General features: G+C 38.4%; 2 protein-coding genes, 2 long non-coding RNA genes and 1 pseudogene across 6 annotated transcripts; 2 read left to right on the forward strand and 3 right to left on the reverse strand.

Moving 5' to 3' along the window:
• Nucleotides 1–726: 726 nt before the first annotated feature.
• LOC149115881 (uncharacterized) lies at nt 727–10,484 on the forward strand. 2 transcript variants are annotated; one of them, XR_016206157.1, is made up of 2 exons: nt 727–1,003; nt 9,584–10,484. It is a non-coding gene; the product is annotated as an uncharacterized LOC149115881 (long non-coding RNA). The 2 variants fall into 2 exon arrangements; XR_016206156.1 differs by having other exon boundaries at nt 727–999.
• Nucleotides 1,307–10,484, forward strand: LOC149115882 (uncharacterized). Of its 2 annotated transcripts, none has more exons than XR_016206154.1 (3): nt 1,307–1,481; nt 5,764–5,813; nt 6,163–7,143. It is a non-coding gene; the product is annotated as an uncharacterized LOC149115882 (long non-coding RNA). The 2 variants fall into 2 exon arrangements; XR_016206155.1 differs by lacking the exon at nt 6,163–7,143 and adding an exon at nt 7,151–10,484 and having other exon boundaries at nt 1,315–1,481.
• Nucleotides 2,042–5,698, reverse strand: LOC149115883 (uncharacterized; annotated as a pseudogene).
• On the reverse strand, nt 9,535–12,717 carry LOC110051433 (trypsin-3-like). Its single transcript, XM_089285312.1, has 4 exons — nt 12,520–12,717; nt 11,524–11,938; nt 10,523–10,743; nt 9,535–9,886 (listed from the first exon to the last, which is right to left on the reverse strand). The coding sequence occupies exons 1-4, from the start codon at nt 12,578–12,580 to the stop codon at nt 9,564–9,566; spliced, it is 1,020 nt and encodes a 339-aa protein (XP_089141438.1). The 5' UTR covers nt 12,581–12,717; the 3' UTR covers nt 9,535–9,563.
• A 2,721-nt stretch (nt 12,718–15,438) lies between these two features.
• Nucleotides 15,439–18,170, reverse strand: LOC110065759 (trypsin-2-like). The gene is made up of 4 exons (XM_089285314.1): nt 18,067–18,170; nt 16,838–17,171; nt 16,043–16,263; nt 15,439–15,815 (listed from the first exon to the last, which is right to left on the reverse strand). Exons 1-4 carry the CDS (start codon nt 18,125–18,127, stop codon nt 15,493–15,495), a joined length of 939 nt encoding a protein of 312 aa, XP_089141440.1. The 5' UTR covers nt 18,128–18,170; the 3' UTR covers nt 15,439–15,492.
• Between the last annotated feature and the right edge of the window lie 2,890 nt (nt 18,171–21,060).

A 21,060-nucleotide genomic window follows, 5' to 3' on the forward strand; every position in this document is an offset into this window, starting at 1 on the left:
ATACTGTTTATGTTATGTGAGAATTTAAATGACATTACGAATAGGAACAAAGGAACCAATTTTTAAAAATTTTCATACGGGGCGAATGGCGCTAATAATCTTAATGAAAATACACAACAAGAGAGTTTGTAATTCAGTCTAGAAAATTGTTTACATTGCATTGCATGACATTTAAGGTTAACGGCAGAATGTGTTTGGCCTGTCTGTAATCAAGATGGGGGCAAAAGTGTCTCGTTTAAGGTGACAAACTTTCTGTTAGGACTAGTTCACATTAGCGACATAACGACAAAAACAGAAACGTGACGACGTAATGGATGCGTTGATGTCTTTAGCTACTGTGGTGTTAAGGGAAAGAGATTTAAGGCAATTACGAAAAAGAACAAAACAGACTTTTTCTTTCAGGTTTTTAAACGAGGAGAACGTCTCTAATCACCTTAATGAAAATACCCAAAAAGAGAAGGAGAATTTGGTATGAATTAAGATGGTTTGATCTAGGGAAACTGATAGTTTCTGTATGTTTGAAAATCTACACTAGTCTGTTTGTAACTTTACCTGTTTTATGAGCACTAAATGAAGAAAGGAGAAGGGGTAAATAGGATGTTATAAGGGTTCTTCACTTACATATGTTAGTTTTGAAAGGCCGATCATTTATCAATTTCCTCTGCGACTTCCTACTGATTTATTATCAGTTATTATTCAAGCCAAGTACGTGATTTCTAAATCAAAGCTTTCATGAAATCGTGATTTTCACACGTATGTAATAGTTCTAGAAATTTTGCCACTAGGAAGTTGTCTTTATTGTGGGCGCCACGTTTCCCACAACGCCCTAGTTTTTTCACGTAGCATAGGCAATATAAGACGACGCGCAACTTCTTTTAGTCAGAGATTGTTAGTGAAGTTACACCGCTACCGTGCTACGATCAGAGGATCCAAGTTACCGCTATTTCAAGTGTATTTCGCTGTCTCTCTGCTACCTTTTGGTGCGAGTCGTCAACCACAGTACGTAAGTTCTTATTGTTCTAGTTATTTGCTAGTCGCGAATTGTTAGTCTTTTCTTTATCACGAAAAGGTTTCATTTAGTTTATCTACAGGTTTTGTTGAAATCGCTTTCACAGCTCTACTATTGCTAAGGCTTATTGTCGTATGATTACCAAATTGTGATTCTTTCACGCTATATTTAGCTGTTTTGCGCGATAGCCGTTGATATCTTTGTTTGTTACGACAAGAGTTGTTATCGTCTCAGTTTTATTAGTTTCAAGTATCAGTCAAGTTTATTAAGGCCTGACGTCGAGTAATAAATCCCCCCAGCAAGGTTATCCGCGAGATCCCGCGCAACCCGCGCGACGTGAAGGAACTCAGGAATGTCGATCCAAGATGGCGGACTTTTTAACGCTCTCTCGCGCGCATTTTGTGGCTTGTACAAGGATTGCATCTGTCAGTTCTTTGGTTTAAAATGTTAAAGATGTTTTGTCTTCAAATAGGTAAGTGTATTTTCGATTTACTTCTGTTACATACCCTTTTAATTTCACATATTTCGAACTACATGTAAACTGTTAGGCTTCGAAGCGGCCATCGGCCGTTTACCGGCTGCCTTCGAATTGCCTTTCTTGTAGGTTCTAGATGAATCGTTGTAAGTCAAGGAAACAATGCAACATGTTTTTTTGTCCCTGAAAAGTTCTTCTCTTATTCATTCTACCAGCTTGTGTTGATATTGTAGTTCTTATAGTTGAGCTAATACCCCAAAGATGGAGTGGTAGATTCTCCCCATGTGTCTATAGGCATAATGTGGTTGCGCTATGTAGAAGATAAATTTTGATCTGGACTTGTTGTGAAGTGAGACCGTATGCAAGAGTTAATTACCTCAGTTTACTATCCTAAGCTAATATTATGTAATAGTGACTTAGTTTACTCACTTTACTGTGATGACAACACTCTTTTAAGAATTTTAAGAATAAATTTCTTTGCTAAACACAGATTTGAAACAGACTCTTCAAGGAAGACTTGAGCTTATCACTTACACAGTTTCTAATGAAATAGGTAATTTTGAAGTAGACAAAACAGTATACTGAAGTTTAATTCTCTGGATTTTTTTCTCCATTAAATTTACTACAACTCTTTTACGTTGTTGCCATCAGATACTTAAAATAGCCATAAACTTTGCACCTTAGGTTTCCTTTGCATCAATCAAGGCTCAAAACATGAACAAAACAAATAAATTATAGTAGTAAATAATTTAAAGGGATTTTGTCTTTTGTAAACTTTAATATGTACATGTTAAGGAAGTTTTTCAAATTAAACACAATAATTTATACTAGATGTAGAGTAATCTTCCACAATTTGAGCAGTGCTGAAGCAGATTTAAGTTGTTTTGTCTTTGATGCATCTTGAGGGTTTCCCTTTGAGTCATTGTACAATTGCTTGTACTTCTTCAGTGTCAGCATTTGAATCTTAGTCAAGTGTGTTTCATACCGCTCCACATGGTATCTAGATTTTGGATTTTTAGTAACACTCTGCTTCAGTTTGTCATATTTAATAACTTCTTCACAGGTTCCAAGGACTTGTTCAATGGCTTTTGCTGTCTTTGATAGAAGCTGTACTGTGGCCTCTGAGTCAGTTGATGGAGTCTTTTTTCTTTTAGCTGGTGGCTCTTGAGATGATGACTCTTCTTCAGTACTGGCAATTGCTTGCTTTTTTCCATTTGGCTGTGGCAAAATTTCAGCCTCGGTTGATTGCAAGTTTTCAATTCCTGTTTCTACTCTGTGTTCATTAATTGGATCCACCTCCATGCTCATGGTTTCACAGTCAGTTTCTACTTGAAGTGGCCATGTCTCAGCATCTGCATCCTCTCTGTCACCTTCATAATCTGATTCCTCAGCCAACTCTTGCTCTTGATTAAAGTTTGCAGCAGAGTCACTTACAGTTGTACTAGATCCTCACTGCTGTTGTCTTCCATGACTGATTGAAAGGAGCAGCATGTTGGTGGTCTTTGCCATTTTCCATTGTCATCTCTCAATTTCGTGGCTGGTAATTTGACTTCCTCCACCAGGCATTTATTCCAGCAGGCATCTAGTAACTCTTGCTCATTGGGGATGGATGTTGAACGAAAGTGGTGGAGCTTTGGTCCTTCATCTCTGAAACTGGGCTCATCTGGTCCATCAAAAAATTCAATGGAGTCATCCACCTCCTTCCACCAGACACCTTCTCCTGGCTTTAAGAAATCTGAAATGAGTTGCAAGTGAGTAACCCAATCACCAGCATATTTTTCAAGGTCACTCTTCAACAATATAGTGTTATCCAGCTTGGGAAGGGACTTTGCCATCTTACTAATTTCTCGCTCCTCTTTAAGAATGCAATGGTTGACAGGGTTTGATTTTTCAGCTTGCAAGTGCAGGATTGCATTTGTTGAGAGATCTTCGATTCTCTTGCTCCAGCTTTTTGTTGTAATGTCTGAGAGTTTCTCAAACAGTCTTTCAAACATTTCAGCATTTGTAGATCTGTGAGAAGCAAGTCTGAGTAGTTGAGCAGAGTGAGTTACGCAGCTGTGGAAGTAAAGACCAAATAGCTTTCTGTATGTCAATTTCTTAGGTGGGGTCAGGACTCTGCGACATTGAATTGCATGTCTCCAACAGAGATTATGTAGGCGAAGAATCATCTTTGGTGATCGTTTCTCCTCTTGGGCATAGTAGATTTCAATCATTTCACAAAGAGTCACCAAGAGCAATTTAACCTCATGGTTTGCAAATTGGCACAGAGCAATGGTGATGTAAATAAGTGTCTTTCGGTAGTCCACCCCCCGCAGTTTGTCTCTGCTCATTTGCACAGCAAGAATCTCTTTGAGTTTTATTAGAGTGTCAATGTTTGTGATATGATGGGGTAGTTCCTGTAGGACATTCTTGATGTGATTCATTGAACAGTGCAAAGCTTCAAAAAACAAAACTTCATATGACCCAATGTTCAGTTCTTTGACTGAGACATCAAAGTTTTCATTGCTGTGTAGAAGTGCAGGAAGTCTTGTTGTTCCTCCCAGCAACTCTGATAATCTCTTTTGCAGATCTTCTTTGTTCCCTTCATCAGACTTTCCCCTTGCAGTCAGCTCTGCTCTCAGCTCTTCAGCTTTCATGCCTTTAAATGGATGGAAACCTTTTTTTCCAGCAGGCCCAGAGAGAATAAGTTTTTTTTTTGGTGCTCAAGGTTTTGTACCTTCTTTGAAGGGAGTACTCCAAGTCATGGCTTGAATTGATGTTTCCATCACAACCTGGACATCCATAGTTTCCTCCATGTTGGGTGCCATTCTCCATCTCAGCTGCTGGATTGTCTCCATTCATGAACCTCATGATGTCACAAACTTCGATCCCACAATCTGTCAGTACAGTGTTCTTTAGATCCCTGAGGTCTTCTTGCCTTGTTGGAACAAACTTCATCTGGTCTTCTACCATTGATCTGCTCTGTCCCAGAACGTAAAGCTGTGGTTCCTCAATAGTGGCTTGTATGTCAATATCTTTGCCTGTTTTGTCTATCATTTCATGTCGTATGAAGTGTATAGCAGGGTCATAAAGTTCTCGAACACAAAAGAGCATGTGACCATAATTAGCAAGTGTGGAGTGGTCATGCCAGAGAAGCCAGTGTCTTTGGCACTGATATTTTTTTAAAGAGGATCTCATTTCATCAACATCATCACTCACTTCTTCATGAATTTTCTGCAATTCTGATATTATTTCCTCCCTATTCAACTGGGTGTAATAGTTTTTATCTTTGATTTTTAAAAAGGACTTGTTCCTTGTTAGGGCTTCTTTCCTGATATCTTTGAAGGGGATTTTTCTGGCATTGACATCAATTTTCTTTTGTATAACTTCACCTTCATTGCTGATAGCTAACTTGGAAATCTCACTTGCCACCAGTGCACTGCTTAATGTCAGCTCTTATCTGCTCATTTGTACGTGGAACTGGAACTGAAATATCACCTCCTCTCTGTTTTTTAAGGGCTCGTGTGACTCGGAACTCTGCAAAGGAACAAATTAAAATTTGCTCAAACCAGTTACTACATGTATGTGAAAATTTAATCATTTAAAATCTGTTTTAACCATTTACTATGTTAAAATCTGTTTATTAATTTCAAGTGTTTGAAATTATTATCTCAATTTAGAATAATTTGTAAAACAAAATTAAATTTTGTCCTTTAGAGTCTTTTGTAGAGACTTAATTGTACATGTAGTTCTGAAAAATATGAATTATTTAATCCATTTGTATTAAACTATGTTTAAACAGTACATATACAGACACTTTTTAGTTTTACAACTTTAATAAGTTCACTACCTTTGGAGTGGTCTTTAGGGTCAATCTGGTTTTTTGAAGACTCATAGCATGATATATCAACTCCTTTCTTGTGTAGAAATGACTTGATCATTTGGCCTCCATTGGGGGGTGTTGCATCCTGGCCGACCATCCGTATTTTGTATTTCTCAGACCACTTTGTGGTACCTTTAGGCCATGATTTTATGTCACTCAGGAGCTGATCCAGGTCTCCAATGATGTTCTCTGTTGCTGGGGTGTGAGATTTTGCTTTCCTTTTAGGAGGTGTTATTCTTGCTCTTTCTGTAGCCTCCTCTCTACTTTCAAAGGCCTGAGCCAGTCTGTGCTTTTGTCTACCCCTGTATGATTGCCTTGAACTTAGATGTAGATCAGTGTCATTTTCATTCATTGCTTTTTCAACATCATTTTTCATTTGCCTTTGTTGATCTCTTTTTAACTTTCTTTTTTCCACAGGAGAAAGTTTCTTTTCAAGTCCAGCTTCAGGGACAAGGAGCAGAATGTCAGTAAGTGACTTTCTAAAGTTCTCTTTACATTTCTCGTCATATGTGGAATAAATTACCTGTCCCAAGACCTTAAGTTGTTTGTTTGTAATTTTTGAGCCTTTCTGAACTGTGTTGTGCAGTATGCTTGTTAGCATCCCGCTGAATTTCATTAAGGGGACCTTTTTTCACCGTCATGCACTTCTTGCTGAGTGGGAAAGTAGCTTGCAAGTTTGAGTTGACTAGTGTGCAAGCCTTACAGTTCGTTAATGAATGTGCTGTCTTCATTTCTTTGGTTATGGTCTTTCCCTCATCCCAGTTAGCCATTGAAAATGTTGACAAATAGACCGCCTTGTCTTCTTTGTTTCTCCAGGAAGAAATCTTTTCGTCGATTACCTTGCTCACACGGTTGAAATCATACTGGTTAAGAGTAAACTGTGGATACTCTTTAAAATGTGCCTTTCATACATTGTCACCTTTATTCTCTCAATCGTTTCGCTTCAAATACACCTTGAACTAATGATTCTCGTCCGCCATCTTGAAAATTGTGACAATTTGGCCTAAGGGGAGACAACTGCAGGCTACAAAACAGCGTTTTCCTATAGCAGCAGAGTAGAGTAGGGTGAATTCTTGCCAAGTAGTACCAGTCCACACGCTGCCAAACAGGCAAAATGGCGCCGATTCGCGAGTACTACTCGAGGAAACCTATTTTGTCAAACGGGGGGATGTTTAACTTTATTAAATGTCGGAAAATATACGGATTTTGAAAATTGAGTTATTTTCCTTTACCGAAACGCCTTTTAACATGGGACAACAAACCAACAACATATAAAATTAAGTCACAACAAGGACAAATTGAACGCTGAATTCAAAGTCTTCAGTCGCGTGTCATAATTAACCAGTTCTAAGCATGTGCAGTTGCCCTTAAAAGGCGGAAATTTACACATTAGTTATGTATCTTTGAATCAAATACACATTCGAGTTTCGCTAAGGCGTTTTAGTGTTCCCCATTTTCAGAAGTAAATAACACTGAGACATTGAATGAGGGTATTATGTTTCATAGATAAGGAATGATTGTCACGATGACAACAATGCTCAACCAGGTGCTTTCTATTATTGCCCTTTACAATCTAGGAAAGTTTCATTCGGTTACGTAAAATGTACATCCAGAAAATGGCGATAACCTGTTATAGCCTCGTTTCCGTGCTTCAGTCAGGCCTTAATACACTTGAGCATGCAATTGTCACGTCTATTTGTTTCACGCTGTGATCTCGTTAGTCTTATTATGATTGTTCTATCCTGTTAGATTTGTATTTTATGCCTTATCTAAGTAGGACGTATTCTTAACTGTCGCTTTTCAGTTCGAACCTACTACTACTTCATCTATTTGGACGACTACTACTAGTACTCCTATTCGTATCTGCTACCACTACTAGCGATTTACTGGTTTTCGCTACTTCTTCAGTCGCTACCTGTTGTGAACTAGATCTATGGACTTGATCTGTCATTAAATAGTTTGAATGTACCAAGTGGAGTTCGAGTATCTCGCACCGCGCTACCCCAGGCCTGTAGTTGTTTAAGATTTGAGTAAGCAGCAACCTCTAGAATCTTTACAATTACAACATAAAAGTGTGACTTAAATTTGAATAAATTGAATAATAATGCCTTAACCCCTAGAAAAGGAATTTTACTGATCGCCAAAAATTGTTCAAATTGTCAGCTGAGAAAATAATTGCTGGGAATTATTCGGATAACAAACTAATAGGTTAACTGTTTAATAGATGATAAATCGTCGAAAATTTGTAAAAACTATTTAACATTTTTTTTTCCTTTTTGACATGGACAACACACAAGCTCTTTTTCATGCAAAGCAGAACCTTTGCATATGAATAGATTCCGGGAAGAAAATCAAATGGAACGGACATTCCTAGCAGTAAATTTTCGAAATGTTACCTTCGAGGTTGTCCACTATTCCTAAAATTCCAGAAAATGCTGTTCCACTCCCCACTGCAAAAAAATGTCCTGAAATGCAAACCGGAATTGTCCATTTTTGTGATAAAATTTGTTGTTTCCACAGTTTTTTTTTTTTCTTTTTTTTTTCAAGGTTTTGGTCATTAATGTCGAGAGAAAATTAAGTCAGAAATATCTATGGCAAATAATATGTACTTATTGACTGAGTGGTAGGGCCGGACAGGACAATATTTTGATCGAGGTACGTCAGGATGTACGGACCGAGTGCAGAAAAACCCAGTGAAACACTGGAGCGAAGCCTGTTTTCACCAGAGCTGGATTAATTACATCAAAATCTAAAGTTTGATTCAATGCGAAACGTTAGTGAAAGATTTAATCTAATCAACAAATCTCGAATTTGCAAGAAAATGCCCGCAAAAGACCTTAAGACAGTCCTAAGTGTCCCAGATGCCTCGACCACCTCGCTAGCAAGAAGACTGGTCCGTCAATCCACTTGACATGCGCCTCTCAAGCATTGTTCAACAACTGAGCAAAGTCCCCGCGACACAGTCAAAATCATGACAACCTCCTTTCTTTCTTGCCTTTGACAGCAAGCCGCCTGCAAACGCATGATTTCACTATTTAAATTAAAACACGCCAATGTGGTCACGTGCATAGGGTTTGAAACCCTGGAGAACATTGAACCAAGGCCTTTGTACCTGAGTTGATAACATGTCAAACTCTAGAGTCTGATTTCATGTCAAACCTTAGTAAAGGATTTATCCTACTTTAAATCTGAGCGATTTCGCAAAAACATCCCCGCTAGGTTTTCGCCTGGATTCGGGCGCAACCTTGTTTGAGGCTTCTGTGTTGACATGGCACCCTGCTGGAGTGGTCCATGCCACGTGCATGCGTGACGGGGCCATTCTCCTAGCCAGTGGGGTGGTCAGAGGACTTCTGGCCGGTAGGACTGTCTTTGAGTCAATGCGGGCATGTTTTTGCGAATTTGGTCAGAAATTGCATAATTATCATCACCAAAAGGCAATAACGTAATGTCCAAAACAACTCGAGTAAATTAAATATAAATCAATGTAAAAGGTTCTGGAAGGTTTACGTTCACGAGGGCTTGACGATCTCTTGAACACATTTCTTTAGCCAGTAATTTACAACCAAAACATTCATCTCTATCAAAGCTTATCCAACGGCTGAACTACGGCTACAAAAACCTAGCGTAGAATAAGGTAACGACCTTGATACATCCGGAGTTCCACAGTTCTGAAATAAGTAAATACTTTATGTAAGATAAATACGATGGCAACCAAATATGAAAAATTTCATGGTGTATAAACCTTCTCACCCATCTGTTTTGAGACAGAGGCCACAGTTGTGCAAGGTAGGAGAAAAATGCGTTTTTTTAGTTAACGGCTAAAAATCTGTTCGTAGCTTTAATTGGTTGATATGGAACAGGACCGACAAATTGGTGAGCCATTCCACAGGCATATCAAGTGTAACACACAATTATTTAAGAATGCTGTACTCCTGTCGTAGAGGGGAGCAGAGCTAACAAGGGGAAACTTGAGAAAGACAAACTGAGCAGACAAACAGTGCATGTAGTTAATGTACAAGGACACGGATGAACAACAAAATAACGACACGACACAACAAAATAGTCGATGTAATTTGAATTTTCTCGTCTTATGTAATTGCTTTATAGTATATTTGTGGGTTGGGAGCTGTCTATCAAAGTTATGGCCGAACGTCCTAGGACTTAAATAATAATAAACGCAAACAGTGGTTATTATTTTTAGTGCCTTTAATAATTTGTTAATATTTGCTCATTGTAGTATCAATCCATTGCCTCAAGTAACGGACCCTGGCGTAGACGCCATATTTTCCTGGTGAAGCACATCCACTTCCCCACGATACAACACCCTCGAGGAAGAACTTTCCGTTGAATTCACAGACCATGGGTCCACCTGAATCTCCCTGGCACGAATCCCTGCCCCCTTCATCGAGTCCAGCACAGACCATGGAGGCGTGGATTGATGACCCGTAAGCCCTTTTGCATTTACTTTTAGAAACAATGGGAACAGAGACCTGCATGAGGACGCTGGGTGAAGAACCTCCAGAAGACAGTGTTCCAAATCCTGAAAGGAAAAACACCACAATGGCAATCTTTTATTTATGAAAGAGGAAGTGTTAACTTTGAAAAGAATCGAACTTGCATGTTTATGCAGACAAGACGATTTATTCCAAAAAATGTTGCGAAGCCTGCCCCAGTACTACGGCTCTAATCCGCGTTGGTGCATTACTCCGAAGTTCCGCGGCTTGAAATAACTTAAAGTATAAAAACCCCGGATCGCCTATAACCCCTCTTCCCCACTCCACTACTGCCTTTTTGCCAGATAAATAAATAAAGGGGACTGGAGAGGACCAAATTGCGACAAGGAGTGATTCCAACACCCTCCTATTTTCTCTCAAATTTGTTGGTGGTAGACTCCCTCTGCAAGAAATGTCTACAGAATGTAAACAAAGTAGAACGTTATTTTACTACCTACTCTTTACGTTTTGGCCAGTAACTTACTAAAACCCAGATACATTTATTGTTATTTTTTTAATTACAAGCAAACTCTTGTTCATAGGTCGGGAGCTATGATCAATGAGAGTGTAAATGTATACCATGGGAAAGTTTTCAATTGATTGAATTTAATAAACACTCAAATACAGCCACTCCGGTAACACGAATAGACGTTTTCAGCAGTTTAACGTTTGATTGATTATACCTGTAACCCAACATCTTTTGCCATCCGGGACTCTTCCGCTTGATCCAGGCAAGCAAGCCATTCCGACAGCTCTGTTAATTTGTGCGGGCCTGCGCAGTTTCAACATGGCGATGTCGTGAGCCATGCCGTAGGGTTGTTTGTAGCTGTGATGGGGGATGATCCTTTCAACTTCAAAATCTTGTTCAGTTCCTATGTTGCCCATACGTTTGTGAGCTCCAAGCCTGCAAAATCGAAACCAAAATTATGAAAAAGCCTTTCCTTCCCGTCAATTTAGTCAAAATGTCTCCGTTTTAAATTCATAGAGGGGGTAATATGCCTCATGTAAGTAATTATGATTTTCCAATTATAAGTGAAACAGAATTATAAAGTATGAATGAATCAGAGAAAAAAGGAATTATGTAGAATCGTAGAATTGTCAGAATTGTAGATTTGTTATATCATTGCTGAATATATTTCTGTTTTTCTTAAACTTTTAGCTCGATAAACGACTCCTCAAGCAAACCTATTGCTTTAAATCAAATCGTGTTTAAATGAAAGATTGTTTCTTGTTGTTGTTGTTGTTGTTTACAAAAATACACTAACAATATAATGTACACTAACTGTATGAGCACCTAATACTATTAGTATTGTATTTGAGTGTTTCAAAAGGAAATGATAGGAAATTCTTGAATGGTATGAGAATTATGAATCGTTCCACATTTTTCCTCGTTAAGCTTCAACTTTTTTCGTTCTTACAGTTAACTTTTTTGCATGTAATTATGATTTTTTCTTGAAAATCTAACTGGCCGGGATGAAAAGATCAAGCCTCTTTTTTAAAGTTTGATCTACTCAAATGACTTAATTTTGTCAGTGAAATATCATGTTGGGTTTTCGCTTCGGATAGCTTGCCCATAGGCATACTTTATTCAAGGATACAATTTATCATAATTTAATGCTTAATTTTGTAAAGATTATTCTTGGTGTTGCTGTGTGATCATTGCTTTCACTGACCACCTACTCACCTTACACGGATGCTTGAGGGCGAGTCTTCCGAGATGCAGTGGGCTGCAGTGACAACCCATCGTGGATGTACCAAAGTACCTCCACAGAAAGGGAAACCAGAAGGAGTTCTGATCATTGCTTGCCACGGCCAGGCACCTTGAGGGGCCTGAGTACCACCAACAATTCGCGTGCTGGGTTTGTATCCACAATCCCCTGATCCACCGTTTCCACCGCCGTCACCGCCACCGCCGTTACCGTCGCCACCGTCACCGCCACCACCGTTACCACCGCCGCCGTCACTGCCACCACCGTTACCGCCACCACCACTGCAGTACTTACAAGTTTTCTGACAGTTCTCCTTCATGTAGTCTACCCAATGTTGCACTTTGCAGTAACTTACATAATCTATGCAGTTTACCGTCTTGTCTTCACAACCTTGAAAAACGAAAAATGGAAGATGAAAGACGTATAGTAGGCATGAGACAGAACCCATGATATGACTTAAATGAAATCAAGGCAACTGATGCCAAGTTCGGACAGAATTGAGACTCATTGTACAGAGCTATCGTAGCATGATTGATGCCCGCCGCGAGAAACCATGTATCTTGAAGTAGTGGACGGAAATACGGTCAATATGGCTCACATCACTTAACAATTCTTAATTCCATTTTTTAACGTGGAAGCGAGAATCGCTTAGCGATCAAATACTGCTCCTTACACTTTTTAGCTGCCGCGGGAAAATTACCAAACAACAAAAATCAACTACATCGTTAATAAAGTAGTGATCCACTAGTAGGTTAAAACAAAACAAAACAAAACAAAACAAAACAAAACAAAACAAAACAAAACAAAACAAAACAAAACAAAACAAAACAAAACAAAACAAACAAACAAACAAAAAAAACAAAACAGTTTGCTACCACCGGTTTTAACAAAGTAAAAGTTTAGAGAATTATTTATCTCCATACTATAAATGATATGGATATTTTAGCCGTTATCTCGGATACGAAGATTACCATGTGAGAGGCTTGCCAAGAGAGCAAGGAGCAACACGCTCAGCATCACTGAGGACTTCATGGTGCGACAGTGAGAGTAACGCAACTTTCTGTGTTATCTCCTTATATCGTGGATGTCATGATATAGGGACTCATCCTGAACAATCACAGAAGGAAGAATTAGTAAACAGAAACTAGTATTGTTAACGCAGTTCAATTCGCGGCGTGAGTACAGAAGGTAGAATTTTAGACCTGCATAAATATTGGAGTTAATATTTCAGACGCAATAAGATTCAATGTTTGTTTCTGTGTATATGGGTTATTGACGAAGTGTTCGGTCAAGACGGCTGGATATTGGCCTTGCTCTTTATTTTTTTCCGTTTTTATGGACCGGGACGGAGTCGAGGTCCAAAAACTAGCAAAATAAGAACGAGGCCAATATCCAGCCGTCTTGACCGAACAAGCTTGGGCAATAAAGGATTTATTATCTGGCTTTCGGGGAAATTTTTCTTGCGGGACACGGCGGGTAGTCCCGAGCGGGCAAGATAGCTTCATCTTGCCAGCTCGGGTAGCCAATTACAGCAAAGGATTTGATTCATCTTCCCGCTCACGGAGCCAGCCATATAATAAAGTGATTTATTGCATATTGCAAATTTAGCACATCTGGATAACCTGGACAAATTTTGATATCTTTAGTGATATTACATGTTTGATATGTTATTAAAGAATGGATCTTTTTTTTTATTACAACTCACCCACGGTTCATCCAACAAACATTTCCAATTGGCAATTTTCGAGAATATCCTTTATTGATCAATTGAAGGTAGCATGAAACCCAGACTTTGATAGCTACGTTTTAATCTACATAGCAACCTTTTTATGTTTTATCTTTACGTCTGGGAGCAATATCTATACCTAATTATGGCTTTTTTGGTACGCTTCGGCGGCAAATCAGGCTAGTTTGGTCGAGCTATGGTTCGTATTTTGGCGCAACTAGACGAACGTGATATGTCGCCGAAGCGTGTCAAAAAGGTACGATTAGGTATTTATCGCAGACAAATTCGGCTAAGAGACCATGATATCCTAGCCACATCAAGTTACTGAAAAGCGCCCCCTCGAAACGTCGAAACATTGTGGCCGTTAGAAAAGCCCTTAAGTAACGACCCCCGCCCCGTAAGTAGCGACCTCCGAAAGTAGCGATCCCCCCTTAAGTATTTAGCCCATTCTAATCCCCAACACCGAAAATAGAGAGAACAAGGTTCAAAAGTACCAGTTTTCTGATCAATAGTCAACTGAAAGTTACGTACAGTACTTTATTTGAAAATTAAAATTATGGCATTCTAAAACAAGGGAATTGAGGTATCGCTAGTGCCAAGAAGCGTTGTGAGAGGTTGCTTTGTGCTTCATCCATTCATGTTTCGCCATTTTAAAACAAAAACCGTAAGACATCAAGCAGGATCGCACTAACAGGAGCTTTTCATCAAAGTAAAATTGAAAACTCTGTGTCATTTTCAACAGGAACGTATTTAAGGAAGAACTTTTCTTTAAATTAAAATTGAAAACTCGACCAGCGCACTGAGATATTGTTCAAGCAGACTAACATAGCAGTGCACCTTGAAGAAGAACCTTTACTAGCCTTCCTGTCGAATGTTCTAAACATGAAGAGCCACATAAAATTAAACAGGAACAAAGAATTTAATCTCATGTTTTACTAGCCTTCGAATGTAGACGTATTTCTGGCTGTCGCTTCAGGTAGGGGACAAATTTACGAATTTCCATCTTTTATTTCGTAAAAAGCGCTCAGCGGCATCAACTTTATATAACGTTTTCTGCCCCCCGAAAGTAACGCTTCCCCGAAATAGTGACACCCCCACCCCCCCTCCCGAAAGCAACGCAACACCTGAACTAGGGGATAAAAGTTTTGCAATCTAGGTAAATACCAACTTGCTTTCAAAGGTTGATGTCTTCCACAATTAGACTAATTTAAGTTTCAGAAAAGAAGAATAAAAATAAGGTAAGAAATGGTTTGAATGGAAAGACTCCGCCGCCTAAATGAAGATATTGGTAAAATCGACGTTGCCATGACAACGATATTCTGAAAACCTCAAAATGAGTCTAACGTCTAGAAAAGCCAATACGTACACGATTGTGGTCGATTGTGCATGGCAAATAAAAGGCAAAAACGACAAATCCTGATTAATAATAATAATAATAATAATAATAATAATAATAATTGTAATAATATTCATATAAAAAATGCTATTATCCTAAAAAAAATGTATACTTCAAAGCGGAATATTCACAGAACGAAACAATGTGCTACAAAATACTTAAACTCCTGAGAGCTTAGAGTCGCTCTGCCAAAATTCTACTGTTCGTCCGGTAAAATAATTAAAAATAATAATACAACAACTGAAGAAAAGGAATTCGATACACTCTGTCCATTAACAATTCCACAAGTTTACGCTGCGGAAATTAATTTTTGAGTAAATACCATATAAAAGCTAAAAAAGAAATATTACATGCTCCAATTAAACTCACTTCCATCAATGTTAAAGAAAACGAAAACTAAAATCTAAAATAGATAAATAGATAAATAAATAAATAAATAACATTGATTATATTTATAATAATAATAATAACAACAAGGAGATGGTAATGAAGAAGAAGAAGAAGAAGAAATGGAGTTAAACGCCACTTTCATATTATTGTGATCGATGATCAAACCTTTAATTTTCAAACGATAGTTTGAAATAATGTTCTATTAGAAAGAAAATTTGTACCCAGCCGGTGTGATTTGGCAGGCTAGAAATCTCTAAGAATATTTTCGGAATATTACACAGGGTAAATTAATATGGCCACAACGTTTCTTGTGTCACTCACTACAAGAAATTCCCAGCAAGGCGTACGCAAACTTCAGCAATAAAGACAAACAGTGGATTCGTTGTCCAACACCTTTTATTGATCGTTTTACAGGCATGTACATGTATGTATTTAATATCGGCTCATTGTACTGCCAATCCATTGCCTCAAGTAACGGACCCGTGCGTAGACGCCATATTTTCCTGGTGAAGCACATCCGCTTCCCCACGATACAACACCCTCGAGGAAGAACTTTCCGTTGAATTCACAAACCAACGGCCCCCCTGAATCCCCTTGGCACGAGTCCTTGCCTCCCTCTCTGAGACCAGCACATACCATGGAGTCGTGGATCGATGAGCCGTAAGCCCTTTTGCAACTACTTTGAGAGACGATTGGTACTTCAACCTGCATGAGTTTGGTTGCTAGAGAGCCACCTGAAGACAACGTTCCAAATCCTGAAAAAGTTTGTGTGAAAAGAACGTTGGGTGATGTTATTTCAACGAAATAAGGGGTGGATGAGCTATAGTGAGATCACACATTTATGAATTAGCTGGTTGAACATTAATCACATTTGTTGAACTCGCCAGCTTGCGAGTTATGGATTTCGGTTGAAGGAAGGTGGAATTTACAAAGAAGTAAAGTGGACCAAGTTAATTAAAGCATTGCTGAAAAAAGTCGTTACCTGTAACCCAACACATCTTGCCATCTGAAACTTCTCCACTTGATCCAGGCAAGCAGGCCAGGTTGACAGCTCGGTTTATTTGTGCGCGACTGCGCAGTTTCAGCAAGGAGATGTCGTGAGCCATGCCGTATGGTCGTTTGTAGCTGTGGTGATCGATGATTCTTTCGACCTCCATATTCTGTTCTGTTCCAACATTGCTGTTTCGATAATGAGCTCCAAGCCTGCAAAATTTAGAAACATACACCAGTGAAAGCTATCACTCATCCTCCTATTCACTGACTTTCCTTTCCTATTCTTCTTTCTCTCCTGTCTATAGTAGCAATTTCATGTATCTATTCAGAAGAACAACCAAACGAACAAAATAATGTTTATATATGAAAGAGCATATTTTCACAGACATAATTATTGAATGAACGTATGCCACCGAACAGAGTAATAGTCATTCAAAAGGATCGCGACAATTCTGGAGACGAGAACAAATGATACACAGTTCTCATATCCAGCACGAACAAAAACATAGTGTTAACTGGCTGTGTATATTGTGATCGTCCCTGTGATGGTAGTTCTGAAAAGAGCAATGGTTGGCGATTGAGTTTTCGACTAACCTGAGCGCACGTAATCTTGGGTCATGTGGTCTCACATGAATGGCTCGATACCCGGCTTCAAGGGAGCAACAGAACAAACAACAGAAACAATGCCACTAGCCCTAAAACAATAACAGCTGCTAAAATAATAAAACAAGAGCAGCTTACGAGAGCTGCTACACTTCAGGTTATCTTCCAATTAATATCTCACCTTACGCGAATGCTTGAGGCAGATTTACCAGCAGTACAGTGAGCCGCAGTGACAACCCACTGCTCATCAACTAAAGTTCCTCCACAAAATCCAAAACCCCGAGATGTTATCAATGCCTGCCAAGGCCAAGCTCCTTTGGGGGCCTCGGTACCACCCACAATTCTTGATCTGGGTTTATATCCGCATTTTCCTGATCCACCACCACCACCGCCTCCACCGCCACCGCATTTGTTGCAGCTCTTCTTACAGTTCTCTTCCATATACTTTTGGTATTTGCCTTTGCAGTACCCTTGACGTTGCCAGCGCGGGCAATTTCGGTTTTTATCCTCACATCCTAAAAATATTATATTTATGTAGGGCAGCCGTAATTGATCTCCAGTAAAAGGTCTTTATATCGAGGCTTAATTCTGCACCCCACAGTTACCAGGGGAATTGTCAAAGAACAAAAATGGGGAGTACCAAATGAAGTAGAGCGTTTACCCCGTGCCGGCCAATTCTTATTTGATATATTCAATCCTCAAATTGATTTCTGCAAACCTTGAACAAGGCCTTAAGATGATTATCTTAAGCTTAATAACCCCAAACTGGCTATTGTGACACTCCATTTAATTTACACCCTTCTCCGCCCAAAAACTCCAGGGAAAAACTTGTGAAAAACCGATATGAACAGCAGTTTTCTTATTTTTTTGTGGTAATTGCTGGAAAAAAGAGCCCGAATTCCCACTTGGCTACCACCCAGCAAAAAAGCGTGACGCACATTCACTACAATAAAAATTTAACACCTGAACCGCTTCCTTTGGTTAAAAGTCGAATTAGGAAACTGAAAGAAGGGATGGGCCTATCGCTGCCTCGATCTGCTCAGGTAATTCTTGGCCAGATAAGATCTTAGATCGTACACGTTGACAACCTTCGTACGTATAAACGGATTTAAGTTAGAATCTTTAAAGGAGCAGATAAAACAAACATTAGCGTTTTCCTTAATTTTGATATAGGTTTGCACTAGGTGGTCCATGACAAGAGTAGAATTAAAGTTAGCACTTACTGATCGAGCCTGACTCAAACCGTATTCAAATTATCCAAGCTAAAGTTTACTTACGAGCGTGGAGAAGATTTAGTTCGGTAGAAACGCTGTCTACATCACTTAATTAGGCGAAAACGAAGTCTTGAAAAAATCATGATTACATAATTAATATCGTTATTATCAGTTTTGTAATTAAATCTCTGGTTACCTTGTGCGAAAACGGCCAAGACTGCTACGCCCAAAACACAGAGTGCCACTGACGAATGCATTGTCTAATGCAAGCAGTATCAGTTTGAAAACTTCATACATGGTTAGTCTTCTTATATGCTGAGTACTAAGAATGCAAGACTCATCCTGAACAAGCACAGAAGGCACAATCGGTAAAAAGAAGCGTGAATAGTCATCAAAGTGGGTTTCCGAATATGATTCAAGAAGATTAAATTTTGGATCTTGAAATAATATTTACAACTTTTCAATTCATATGCGATCAAATATAAGTTTCTTTTGTTTTGCAGTCATTCGTAAAAAGACGTGATTAAAGAACATCTGTATGTCTAAGCAAATTATTTTTGCAGACAGTGATTAACGTTTTCTCCTGCCTTGAAAGTTTCACAAGGGTACCAAAAAAATTAAAATCGTTCAACTTTCCGGAGTATTCATGGTAAGAGCGTTAGGGTAACCGTCCATTCAGTATTTTCTTTAGTAAACAAGGCCTTTTAAATATTTTTAGAGGCAATCTAAATTAACTGATGTTGCTGCTTAAAAATTTAAAATCATCAGTCATGTCATTTTTTGAAACAAACTTTCTGTTTGCTTTCTCGCCAGCCAAAATTATCAGTTTGGAAACTGGATAAATAGTAATTGGACATTATTTGCAATTTTTTTGTGATATACTTTGATGGTTATTCAAAGTTTGACAATAATAGCTCTTTGTTTTGTTTCTATTGTGACCACAATATTACGGGCAGACCAGTATAGCCAGCCTATGAAATCTTTAAATCTTAAAGAGACAGCCTCGTGCACATTAGGGAGCATTTTTGGTCAAATTAAAGCAGCGCTAGATTATGACATCGAAATTTCGCTCGCACGCGAAATGTTGCCACTAGAACAACAAAATGAAGATATTAAGTCAATTGTCGAAGAAATATGAAACTGTAATTAGTTTTTAACGATTTTCCCAAGACACGACAACAAAATTTGAAAAAGATTGCCGGACCTTTCCTACTTGGCATTATACAATTGTACTTTGTTAGTCACTATATCCCAGCTTCAGCCGATTTGTAAGTGAAGTTTATAAACAAAACAAGACCATTATGTTAAGGTTTTCCTTCAACGAAAATATGACTTTTAGGTTAAGGTTTTATGAGGTGAATGTTTTTCCCGTGGCCACTTGAAATGAGTAAACAGAAAATTATTGCTGTACGTTCATTTTTCTTTACTTTATTGGAAAATGAACATTTGCTGTTTATTCTCTAGATTCAGAAACTGTTTTGCGATCATTTTATTCCACAATGTTCATAATAACTCATTAACAGAATTGTATAGATCCTCGTACGAACGTAATAATTAGAACTTCTCCGTGTTGAAGCGCTTGATAATGGGTGATCGTACGAGAAATCTTGGAATTTCGATTACTTGAAAATAGTACTCAGGTTATCTGTCGTTTTCTTTTCAGGGTTAGAGAGGGCGGGCAATCGAGCCCGATTTTCGCGCGTACTTGTACGTGTTCGCACGTGCTCATTTATATGTAGAACATCCATGGCCAAGCGTTTCAGTTAATTAAATGACAAATGGCAGCCAGTCACGCTAATAATTTAAAAATAGGTCGCATCTTTTCATTTTTTACGATTTCAGTTGTGTGCAGTTATGAACTACAAACTTTAACTGGCATAAAAGTGAAGTATCTCAACCTCGGCGATTTTGCAATATTCCGTTCAACAATTCTCCCCCATACTGTTGCATATAATCAACAGGAACTGAGCGGCTTCTTGGGCGAGATTTTAATGGGAAATATAATGCAATTTTTCTTTCGGTATAAATGAGAAACAGAGCCCAGTTTTTTAAAGGGGAGATAACACAATATACACATATCTTAGCTTTTGTAAGTGATTTATTCGTCAAATACTTTTTCAATGAACCTTTCCACGACTAAAATCGCCTAGATATCCGGAAATTCTCAAAAAAATATTCTAATTATGTCACAAACAGTGTTCTAAATATCTCAAAAACCCCTCTAAATATTTCTTATTTTTGTCGTAAAAATGCACCGATTTTGAATCACTTAGGCCAACTTTTTCAAAATTTTCTTTCAGCAGTAAGAGATGAGGAAGAAGATTCAGGCGCTTCGATGTCACCAGTATCTGCCATTTTGGAAAATTGCTGTTTTAACGCTTTTAATGATAAGGAATACATCAGGTGGAAATTAGCTGAGCTGGATTGTTTCTGGCATGGAACTCAAAGTTGTTTCAAGAAAATAACAAACAAAACACAGTAGTAGGCCAGAAAAAAGCTATGAATATCTTAATACGTTCTAAATATCTCGGCAACTTCTCAATATCTCAAAAATGTCCAGATATTTGTGGACAGGCCTATTTTTCGATAACTCGAGCAAATGATTTTTTCCTCATTTTTGTTCGTGGCATTCTTTATTTGAACAGGAATCTGCACCCTGAATACTATGAAAGCTGTTTAAATAACAGTGCCTGGCGAGTTTTTATTTGTCTTTTTTCAGGTGTTATGAATACAAAAGGGAACTGTTCCACTAAAGGAGAATTCTAACCTCTTAAGGATTCCTTTCAAACTTTTAGAAAAGGAGGTCCACGGTGTATAAGCTGAGAAAATATTTTTAGATAACAGACTGCCGATTGTGAATGTTGGCCGATCTTAGGGCACGGAAAAACATTACGTAATCAATCCTTCTTGCTATCTCAGTGAAACGTATGTACACAACAAATTATACTCAACAAGATACGATCTCTTGATCAGAGTGTTATCGAGGCTCTTGAAATGTGGAGGTAAAGTATTGTTGAATGATGCAACTTTATATATTTCAGAGAATACGAGAGGTAAAACGTCGGAGTCAAGGACAATCTCCGAACCGTATAGGTAGCCAGAAAAAAAAATTATAACAAAGGCAACGTGTATGGTTAAATTCTCGTCTTAGGTATTTAGGGTTTTCATGATGGCAAAAAAAGACTGAGGC

This window comes from Orbicella faveolata, unplaced genomic scaffold, assembly GCF_042242905.1.
Source record: "Orbicella faveolata isolate gen_17 unplaced genomic scaffold, um_ofav_v1 contig_13, whole genome shotgun sequence".
In the NCBI taxonomy this organism is placed as follows: domain Eukaryota; kingdom Metazoa; phylum Cnidaria; class Anthozoa; order Scleractinia; family Merulinidae; genus Orbicella; species Orbicella faveolata.